Genomic DNA, 10,702 nt, shown 5'->3' with positions numbered 1-10,702 from the left:
AGAGGAAGAGAGGCCAGGGCTGTAGGGTGTGGAAGAGTACTAGAGGTGGGGGTAACTGAGGAGGGGCACTACTTTTCTGACTATGCTAGGTGGGGAAGAGAGAAGAGGGCAGATTCAAATGGTCAGAGGGCTAGCAACCCAAGTCAGAAAGAGGAAACCTCTTCAGAACATGGTTAGCACTCAAGCATCTGTTGAATGAATGAGTAGAGAAGAGTGGGAAGGGTGAAGCGAATTCATGCATACTGAAAAGGCAGGAATGAAACCTAGGAGCATGCACCCAGGGGCTAGCCAGGTACCACCTAACTTCTAGGTCCTCTGGCTTGAAGGGCCATAAAGAGGGAGCCAACCCGAGATCTACCTCTGGCATCAGTAGTTGTTTCTAAATCCTCTCTCCTTGGGAGCTTTAACACTAAGGCCAGCTACCCCGGGAAAGCTGGGGTCATTCTACTGAAAACAGACCTGTGAGCTCAGGCAGCAGTTGCCCCCTCACCTCCTCACTCACTGCCAGGCCTCAGCGTTGAGGAAGAGCAGTAACTTGTCTGGCCAGTCAGAGCCCCTGTCTCCTGATGCTGCGGCAGGGCCCTGGCCAGATGGGAAGGCACATGAGGGCACATGTGCTGCCATGGGAACCTACATCCAGCCTAGACTCCCACATCCAATGCCAGGTACAAAGTCTGAAGCTGGGGGGGCCCTCAATGGTGCTGAGAAGATGCAAAAAGCGTAACAGATGAAAGAGCCTATGTCCCCAAGAACTCCCTAGAGCCCCAGCCACATCCCAAACAGCAGCCAACCACAGGTTTGATATGATTTTTTTATTAACATATAATATATTTAATAAAAAATAATATCCACTCTGGCTCTCTCCTCCATTGCAAGGGGAAGAGTAGTGAGGAGGGGCTGGCACTGCCCACCCCTAGGCATCCGGACAAGCCCTGCCTCCGGGGCTCCCCTCTACCCCCTGCTTTCCAACAGGCTCTGACCTCCAGACAGACGGTTCAAAGTTACAAGTGCTTTAGGCTCTCCCTTGAACTCCCCCCAGGCCCACCCCTTATGCAGAATTCAGGGGCCACCTGGACAAACCCCCCACTTTTTCTCATTCTTGGGATCCCTCATTCATGTCAGAAAGAGGATCTGGGGGCAGAGAGTGGAGTCTCTACTGGCCAAGGGGAAGGGAGGAAAAGGACAGTGATGGGGGACAGGGCTAAGAATAAGGGATGGTGATGAGGCCCCCTCACTGGAGCCGGTCACTGCGGAACGAATCCTCCACAGCTGGATCAGGCAGCAGGGCACAAGGGTCGCTCAGCATGTTAAGCCCTTCCAGGCCAAGTGGCTCCATGCGCAGCTCCTCCTCCAGCCCCAGCCCCAGGTCCAACCCAGCTGTTGAAACCTCAAAGCCGGGCACTCCAGCCAGGGCCGCTGCAATCTCCTTAGAGAAACCTGGGGAGGAGTCTCCTGTGTGGGCAGAAGAGATGGGTGAGGAGCCCATGCCCTGTAACCTCTTCCAAGACCCATCAATCCCCTGCTGCACCAGCAATCACTTTTCTCCCTCCTTCCATCCCCCCCACCCCCACCTCTCACCTGTGAGAATGATGTTAGGCCCTGAGCCATGGCGGGAACAGTGGGTCAAGTTCTGGTGGTTGAGAGCATGGGGGTCTTGGGGGCCACTCACCGGCCCCTCACCCCCTAAAAATCCAGGCCCTTCGGAAAAGCCAGGGGGATCCAGCCCCAGGCTAGCTGATGAGCTCTCCATGCTGAACTGCTCCAGCTATGAACACACAGATAGACCCTGAGGAAGTGGACTTCAGAACAGGGTGTTCCTGCATGTCCCTGCCTAGCCCTACTAACACATCCCCCTTTGCCCAGTAATCTTCACCTCCCAACCCCAGGAACAAAAGCAGACACAGATGGAGATGGCAGCAAGCAGAGCAACAGACACAAGTACAGGGCCCCAAGTAGGCGAGGGCACCGTACCTGCTGGGACAGAGCACGTGCATGCCAGGAAGAGAACGGGTCAAAGCACTAGTCATCAAAGAGCAAGCTGTGTGGAGATAGCTGGGGGAGAGGGGCAGGAGTAGGGGTCAAATGCAGGAAGAGAGGAGCCCCAAGTTGGCAGTGCCGGGTTACCCGGGGGAAGGAGGATCTCCCCCAACTAGATCTCCCAATTCAGAGTGCAGTGGCGACACCACTCAGGCCCCGTCCACCCACCCTACCCCTCCCCTGCTTCTAACCTAGGGAGCTGGGTACTCACGTTCCCCAGGCTGAAGTCACTCATTGGCCGGTGGTAAGACTGTTGCCCGTGGCCACTGGAGCTGGGTGGGTACAGTGTCCCATAGTGTGGCTGCCGGCCTGGGGGTTGCCCACCTGAGGGCTGCACTGAGCAGGCCTGAGAGGGCAGCCCTGGCTGCTGTAGAGGCTTTGGGGTAGGTGGCTGGGTGGGCAAAACCAAACTTGGGGGGCTGTATGGATATGGAGGCAGCCGCTGGTCAGTGGGCAGTTTACTGGTGTCCAGGGGGACGCCCTAAAGAGAAGTGAGGAAGAAGGGAGAAGCTGACCCCTCAGCGTGCCCCTCAAGAGGACCTCTTAGGGCTTCCCACCCTCTTAAGCTGCAACCATCTTCAAAACAAACCTGACAGCGTTCTACTGGGCGTCCCTGGGGTTGGGTACAATTACTCAAAAATGCTTATCAAAATGAAAGTGACTGAGTGAGGCTAATACAGGAGAATTTTGAAACCACTCCAGAAGTAAACTATTGTTAAAGCTGGGTACTTTAACTATTATTAGTAATCAAGTACTTGTGACACACCTCACAAGTGACTGAGGCATAACAGTGAACTTGAAAACTGTTGTTCTAAAGCCTTGAAGAGGACAGAGGGAGTGGGAGAAGAAGGGGGGAAAGAGGAGGAAAAGAGGGAGGAACTGAAGTTAGGCTGACTCCAAGCTCCAAGAGAGCAGAGTCCTTGCTGGCCTGGCCTTCATCTTTCCTACAGAAAAGGGGTTATGCGTAAAGATGGAACACAGAGCACACATTCCAGGGAAGGGTCATGGGGGAGGCAGGGAGAGCAGGGCAGAGGAGAGGGAAAGAAGGGCATTCAGGCAAGAGGAGAGGGGAGCAGAGAGCAGAAAGAAGAGAAGGATGAGGAGTGGGGGAAGGGATATGCATCTGAGCACAGGGGAAAAAGCCCTAAACTAAGAGTTACAGTTCTGGTCCCGACTCTTCCTAACTTGCTGTGTTAACTTGCGGAAGTTACCTTCCCTCTGGACAGTCTCTTCATCTATACAGTGAAGGGACTGGGCTCCATGATGTGACAGTCTCTGACTCTATAGAAAGCTATGAAAGGAGGAGGGGAGATGGGACAGGGGATGGGACAGGATGGAGGCATGAGGAAAAAGACAGACAAGAGAAGGAGGAAAGGAACAAACAAGGGAGGAAAGGGAGAGGATAAGCTCCTATTTGTCAAGCATGCACCTGGGCTGGACGTTGTGCTAAGCACTCTACGTGGGTGCTTTCCTTTGATCCTTACAATACCATCCTTGTTTTATAGATGAGGATGCTGAGACTCACAGAAGTTAAGTAACAGTCCAGAAGACTGCTAGTAAGAGATGGAGCCAGGATTTGAACCAGAAAGCTTAACCCCAGGGTTTGCTCTCTTAAGCCAAGAGGAGACAAGATAAAAGATGGGGCAGGTAGAGGAGACGAATGGAAGGGGATGGATGAGACGAGGAGTATGGAAGGAAGAAGAAGAGGTACTTGAGGAAAGGAGGGTGGGAAGGGAAAGAACTTGGCAGAACAGAAGGGGAAGGGAGACACACATGTAGGGAAGGCAGCCATGCATACCTGAGTGATGGAAGACAAGGTGGGTGACATTGTTGGCGAAAACTGTTTGGGCAGCTGCTGTTGGGACCTTCTGGCGTCGGCTGGGCCCGCGGGCAAACTCAGGGGGCTGAGGGGCACACGGCGGTGGCGGGGAGAGGCCCCAGGGGTAGAAGCTGGGTAAGGGGGGGCACCCAGCACAGGAGATGAAGCAGAGGAGGAGGAAGAGGAGGAGGAGAGGGCCGGGGCACTGAGTGAGGGGTGACTCAGGGAAGTGGTGGGCAGTGCATGACGGGCCAAAGAGGAGGCAGGCAGTGAGGGGTGACTGTGGGAGCCCTGGAGCTGGGGCTGAGGACTGCTCAGGGAAGCCTGGAGGTTGGGATTGCTTAGGGAAGACTGCAAGGATGGGTGGCTGAGAGGTGAATGAAGTCCTGCAGGCACAGACAAAAAACCAGAGATGCCAACATTACTGATGGGAACAAGGCCCCTTTCTGCTCAGAATGAGTAGCAGTGACCAGACTATGGAAGTGGCAACACAATGTCCTCCCTACTCTCTCCCTGACAGTGAGGCTGGCATTGCCCACTTGGGGGCTGCTCTCCACCTTCTTTCTAGCAAAAGCCACATCTACTAATTCTCACTGGCAGAAAATGGCAGTGAGAGAATCCTTGGGTGGACAGGTGAAGGGCTGGTGTGGGCAGTCACAGGAGGATCCCAGGTACTCCAGCGTCCCACCCCTTCATCCTCCAGCCAGGCAGCACCTCACGGACACATGGCCAGGAGAGCCACTCACCTGGCACATCATAGCCTGGGCCCAGGCCTAGGCTCCCACTGATGCCCAGGTGGGTCATGGTGTGGGTCAAATTGGAGGTACTGTTTCCCCCACTCAGGCTGGGGTAGGCTGTCTCCTCTGGGTCCAGGGGGGTGGGCAGCGGTGGGGGAAAGTGCAGGTTGGTGAGGTCAGGTAGGGAGCCTCCCGTGTTCATGGCAGGTGGGAGGACAGGCACATTGGCAGGCTGGTCAGGAGACGGAAAGATGCTGGAGGAAGGAGAAGAAAACAAAGATGTAATTGGTGGCAGCAGTGGTCAGGGAAGAGCAGAGATCAGCCACCCACATTTCCCTTTACTCCCCCTCCCCCACCCCCTCAACCAACCTCACAGAGGTACTTACTTAATTCCAGGGACTTCACAGGACCGAGGGCGGGAAGATGATGAGGATAACTGAGGAGACAAGGAAGAATGTGGACAATGAGGACAGTGCTCTGTGGAAGACCCTGGAAGACTCGCCCCGTGGAAAGAAGAGGGTAGTGGGCCACGTCTACCTTCTTGGCATCCCATGGCTTCAGCAAATGCTTGTCATCTAGCAAGTTCTCCTCAATAGCAGGGACTTGAAAGAGAAAGACCAGTGATGAGAGGGTTGGAAAAGGAGCCAGTAAGGCAGATAGAAAGCAGAGGCAGGCAGGAGGGAGACCAGCTCCCTGGTCCTGTGGAAAGCCCACAACACCAGTCCATTCTTTGGCATTCAATACCCACAAGTGGTGAGAAACACACACCTTTGGAGTCCATTTCGCCATCCAGAAAACCTGCAAAGGATGTGGTGGAGTTGGTTGCAGTGTTCATCTGCCTACCTGCTTCAAACAAAAGCTTCATGGCTGCTCCCACCTTGGGACATGGCCACTTACCTCCACGGCGGCTGGGGAGGACACTGGGAGGTGCAGGGCCTGGATAAGTGTCCTGAGGGTTGGGGTTCATCACACTTGTGTGAAGGGCAGAGTCAGAGCTTGTCCTGTTGGGGGAACAGAGATGGGCTGGCACTAGTGACCTGCTCAGCAGGGGAAAACACTAGGTGGGCTGGAACAGGGCAGGAGTGAGGGAGAAGGGCTCCAGAAACTACAGGTAAGAGGAGATGTGGCCTAAAGAAGGCAAGGGCCATCACCTGTTAAGTGCAGACGGTAGTCGAAACAACTGCCCTTTCTCTGCAGGGAAATTGCCCCAGGGCATTGTCCTGCGATAGAAAAACAAGGTCATGAGGAGGAAGGCTTAGCAATGGACAAGACAGCAGGCATGGGGGTTCAAAATGTGGGGCAGCCAAGGTGGAGGAGGAGAGGGCTGGGCACTGAGGATCATGCCTCTTTCTTTCTGGTTCTTCTGATATCTGTGACCCATGAACTCTCTCCCCCAATAAACATAGGAGAGCTAGAAATTCTCAACTTCTATCTGCCAGGACAAGCTGAATAAGAATCTTGGAGCCCAGCAACTCTGCTGGGTATGAGTATTAGGCATGAGATAGGCAGAGGAAGGGTTCAGAAATTGGAGTGCCAGAATACTACATCTGGCGCCTGCTCTCAACAGGAGACAGCCATTTTCACCTGCCACCCTGCCGTTCTCCCCTCCCCCTTACACACACACACCCCAGCTAGCCACAGTTACCATTGGTCCTGCCCTGGCTGGACTGGGAGGCTTGGCCACCCGTGTCAACATGGCCAAGACTGGACTCTGACCCACCTATTCCACCTGCCCCCACCCCTCCCAGCCCTGCTGTTATGGGAGGAGGTAAAGCCTAGCCCAGCAAGCCCAGCCCCAACCCAAGCTCCCTCCAGAGACATGTCAGAGAGTGGGCAGGAGATCCTGCCTGCCCTGGACACTGACCTCCGCCAGCTGGACTCCGGGGGAGGAGATAAGTAGGCAGGACTGTAGGGAGAGCTGTCAATGTGAACAGCACCAGTTAAGGAAAAAAGCGAGGAGGAGATGGATGGGATAGAGATCAGATGAGAGAATGATGGATGCAGCAGATGAGTTATTTCAAGAAAGAAATACCTTTCACCTCTTCTAAAAGAAGCAACAATAGGGTCAAAGATTGGAACTGGAAGAAGGAATGAGGCATAGTGGAGCTGAAAAAATATAGAAGAATATCTGGGCAGGGCTTGGGGGAGACAGGTCTGTGGAAGACTCTGAGACTGAAAGCTAAGAACAGAAATTTGAGGACAGAACCAAACCCCTGCAGCAGAAGACCTATCAGGGAGCCCGGCCTCTGGCAGCAGAGAGCAAGCTGAAGTAAGGCAGTCAGAGCCAGCCAGAGATGGAGGGCACGGACTCAGGAGCACAGGAGCCAGTGCTGGCACATGGACCAATGGTCACTTTTCAGGGAGGCCGGGTAAAGGAGAGCTCCTGGAGGAGGATGGGACTGGACAACACTTAAAATCTCTTCCTACCATGAGTTCCGGAGGAACCCCATCCCACCACCCTCCAGACTCCCCAAACCCTCGTGAAGGATATGTGGCGGGGATAGCGGCGGAGCGGGGACACCATTCTTCGAGGATCTCGCTGCACCCGTTCCACCAGCCCGTGGTGCCGAGTGCTCCGAGATGAATCCAAAGGTGAGTGGAGGGGGCTCTGCCAAAAGAGACAGGTGAGTCCACAGGGGAAGCTGCCTGAGAGCCTGCACTCCCCGCTGGCTGGTGTCCACTCACCTGGAACTCAGCCAGGCCACAGCCAATCTGGTTAACGTTGGGCAGAGAACCACCATAATGGGAGCTCCTTGTGTATGCCAGTCGCAGTTTTTGGGCCTGTAACTGAGAAATGGACGACAAACAGGAGTGTTCCAGAGGGTCCTGAGCACTGTTCCTGTTCCTTTGGCCACCGCTGCCATCCCTGTCTCAAGGAAATGCTACTATAGCTGCTGCTTTTGAGAGATTTGCCAGCAGAAAAACCAGTGCTGGGGGAAAGATCCACTGAGACCTGGCACAAACAGTCCACCTAGCTCTTCTGCAGGCTCCCCTCATCAATGACATCACTAATGCCTGGCACCACCCTGCCAGGCAGGGCCTGACACTATGCTCAGTGCCTGACCCAGTTGGCATCAGTCTAAACAGAGTCCTTGAGGGGATTCCAGGAGCCCCCAGGCTAGTCACATGAGTTTAACTCCTGGGGAAGGGCGCCTAATAGGCATCTCTGCTTTCCCTTCCAGATGCGTCCAGAACTAATTGGAAGATGCGGGGAAGGACACAGGCGGATGCCAGAAAGCCATTACTGCCAGCCTCTTTCCTTCCCACTCTGGAGGGCACAGGCTTCTAGGCTCTGCCACTTGCCCAGCCTCAGAAGGCGACACAGAGCCTGCACTTTCCGAACTAGAACATTTAAGGAATAATGGTTCTCCTAGCTGGAAAAAGTGCCAAAAATAAGAAGCATTCTTCTACCTAGTCCTAAAGCCCCTGAATTGGCAGGGGAGCCTGGAGAACGGGGGTGAGAGAGGGAGCAATAGCTCACTCCAGCCCCTGGCCTTATCCCCACTCTGGGGAGATACATCTGGCACTGGAGTAGGACAGCACAACCCTCCGCCTGGCATGGTTTTAGTCTGTCTACACATCTCATGTCCCTCTGTGAGAGGTGAGCATCTACTTCTGAGGCTCGGCCACTGCCACCAGCCAAATAAATAGACCCAAGGCAGCTGATGACTGGTAAATTCTAAGAGCTTCTGGAGATCACACTCTTGTGCACAGGCCAACATCAGAATTAACTTTCTGTTCCAAGAAGTCAGCCCAGTGAGTTTAGTGGGCACTATGCTGACCGTTGGGCCACTTCAAGACTGCTATTAATGTAAATGATAACCCCAGCCTCTCAGCAATATAGGCCCCCCTGGCCATGTATGCCTCAAATGAGCTCTCCCAGACAGCCAGACAACAGGCTGAGCCCCAGGTCTCTTTTATCTCTAGCTTTAGACCCTTGGGTGTCCAAGCCCTGGCCATGTATACCCACTAGACTTTTATGTGCAGCAGAGAAGTCACCCACCAGGGACAAGCTAGGCGGAGGGAGCCTTTTGACAGACCAAGGCACTACAAAGACAGAAGCCCCAGCTTTGAATTTCTCACAGCCTTTCTTTGCCCATACAAGCCCTAAGATCCCACCATGCCACTCCTGGAGTCACAGTCTAGAGGGCAGGGCCTCAAGCCGTCAGCTGGAGATCAGCCATTTGCTCACCTTCTTGCCTCTGCCCCCACCATAATCAAAAGCTCCTAAAGGGAGCAGTCAGCAGTTAGAGACCATGATCCTCATGGCAGTTAGAGGCGGTTATGCACATGCACACACCATTTGCTTCCCTACCTAACTCTCTCTGGTTCTGACTCCCACAAACTAGGACACATGGTCTCTAGAGACTCAAAGGGGAAAAAAACACAAAAAAGACTAACAGAGCCAAGGGAGACACAAACAGAAATACAACCAGAGTCACAGTCATAGACGCAATCACAGACAGTCAGACCAGCAGAAAGAGCTTTGAAATGTGGTAGTTATGTTCTACCATTTCCCCTTAAATTCCTTCTAGCTCCTTGCCCTGAGGGATCACTGCAATATCCTCACCTGCTGTTTTCAGAATAATGTGTCCCCAAAGTAGGATACCAGCTGGGAAAACTCCCACCCCTTGCTCCCTCTGACATTCAGCCCCGGGAAGCAAGAAACCAAGGCCAAAGGGACTTCAGAGGCAACTCTGCCAGGATGCCTTCTTTCTGGAAGTTCCCAGGAATGAATATTCCCTACATATAGAAGATTCTCCAAGGCACCCCATAACTGACCCATAAAGCAGTCATCTCCTTAGAAAGCTCAGCAAACCATCGGGTTCCACATTACCTACAGCCAACTAGTTACCTGGTTTCGAGATTCAAAGCCCTACCTCTCCTCCAAGGCAGCCAGGGCAAAACACCAAGCACCAGTCTGTGAGCAATGGACCTCACCTTCATTCACGTCAGGAAACCACAAGAAGTATTTGAAAAAGGAAGCAAAGGGACGGGACGCAGGAGGGGACTTCCTGCCCCACTATACCCAGCGCTGCTGCTCAAACCACTCAAGGGGCCCTTTCCCGGAGGTACTAAAGTGCCAAGTGGCACAACAGGGCAGAGGAACCAGATTGGAGGAGATTACTAACTCTGAGGAGCCAGATTAGGGCAAGAACACCAAGACCCCAACCCAACATCGGGGATGCTTCAGCAGAGTCCCCGAAAGGACTCAATCAGAGATGCACAAGGACCACCCACCTCCAGCCTCCGCCGGGCTGCAGGGGACTATCTCCTCTCTCTGCCCTCTCCCACCTCACTTACTCGACCCCTGCTCATTCCCAAACCCCCAACCTCTCTTGTGCTTCAGCCTCCCCAACCCCCACCCCCCGGCAAAATCCGTCTTCCTGCCCCTAGGCCCTCAACCCGCGCCTCCCAGACGGAGGCGCCCGCTGCCCCTGCCGCGTTCCGCCTCCTTCGCTGAGGCTCCCGCTCCCGCCCCGCCTCTCGGCTCCCCGCTCCATAACTTCTCTGCTCTGCTCCGCTCCCGCTCCCCGGCGCGGCCCCTTACCCGGGTGGAGCCGATGTCCATCATCACCTCCTCGAAGGCCGCCGTCTCCTCGGCCTGACGCTGCTTCTGCAGCGCGATCTTCTCACTAAACTTGCGCGGATTGGAAGCTGAGGCCGTGGCCGAGCCGGGCCCGTTCGCCCCCGACGTCGCCATCTTCCTCCCCTGTCCCTCCCCGCCACCCTCCCAACACAAGCCACGGCCTGTGCCGCGGGCTCCGGCCCGGCTCTTCCAGCCGTAGCCGCCGCCGCCGCCTCAGCGAGCACCGCGAACCCGGCCCCAGCCTAGCCCTGACCTGTTGCGCGCGGGGACCGCCGGGAATTGTAGTTTGTTTACGTAACTCCTTCACAGCTCCGGTCACACAGCACGGAGGGGAAACGCACACCATTTCCCGCCATCCCTGTTGACTCCGGGAACTGGGAACTTTGCTCCTCCCTGCGCGGGGCAAGCTGGGAAAAGTAGTTCTAAATTGGTCCGTAGTCTATCAACACGAAGGGGCGAGGGATTTAGGAGACAGGAAAGGAAAAGAGGAGGAAAGGGAAGGGGTGGAGACAGGGAGGG

General features: G+C 54.8%; 1 protein-coding gene across 2 annotated transcripts; it reads right to left on the bottom strand.

Annotated features, from left to right (window-relative positions):
• Nucleotides 1-797: 797 nt before the first annotated feature.
• Nucleotides 798-10,622, bottom strand: CRTC2 (CREB regulated transcription coactivator 2). Of its 2 annotated transcripts, none has more exons than XM_070607473.1 (14): nucleotides 10,145-10,622; nucleotides 7,279-7,380; nucleotides 7,085-7,201; nucleotides 6,458-6,519; nucleotides 5,745-5,813; nucleotides 5,491-5,594; nucleotides 5,362-5,391; nucleotides 5,131-5,195; nucleotides 4,980-5,029; nucleotides 4,603-4,847; nucleotides 3,836-4,242; nucleotides 2,249-2,518; nucleotides 1,579-1,765; nucleotides 798-1,452 (listed from the first exon to the last, which is right to left on the bottom strand). In XM_070607473.1, exons 1-14 carry the CDS (start codon nucleotides 10,295-10,297, stop codon nucleotides 1,232-1,234), a joined length of 2,082 nt encoding a protein of 693 aa, XP_070463574.1. In that variant the 5' UTR covers nucleotides 10,298-10,622; the 3' UTR covers nucleotides 798-1,231. The 2 variants fall into 2 exon arrangements, with proteins under 2 accessions (XP_070463574.1, XP_070463573.1); XM_070607472.1 differs by having other exon boundaries at nucleotides 6,458-6,522; nucleotides 7,088-7,201; nucleotides 10,145-10,393.
• Between the last annotated feature and the right edge of the window lie 80 nt (nucleotides 10,623-10,702).

This window comes from Equus przewalskii, unplaced genomic scaffold (assembly GCF_037783145.1).
Source record: "Equus przewalskii isolate Varuska unplaced genomic scaffold, EquPr2 ChrUn-10, whole genome shotgun sequence".
NCBI classification, from domain to species: Eukaryota; Metazoa; Chordata; class Mammalia; order Perissodactyla; family Equidae; genus Equus; species Equus przewalskii.
This window is presented reverse-complemented; position numbering and strand designations above follow the sequence as displayed.

Bases quoted from the DNA above. Each gene is read 5' to 3' on its own strand.
- CRTC2 (XM_070607473.1), bottom strand. From the start codon at position 10,297: ATGGCGACGTCGGGGGCGAACGGGCCCGGCTCGGCCACGGCCTCAGCT. The intron at 7,381-10,144 runs GTAAGGGGCCGC...TCCATTTCTCAG, and splicing joins TGGACATCGGCTCCACCCGG to TTACAGGCCCAAAAACTGCG. The intron at 5,814-6,457 runs GTCAGTGTCCAG...TTTCTATCGCAG, and splicing joins CCGGAGTCCAGCTGGCGGAG to GACAATGCCCTGGGGCAATT.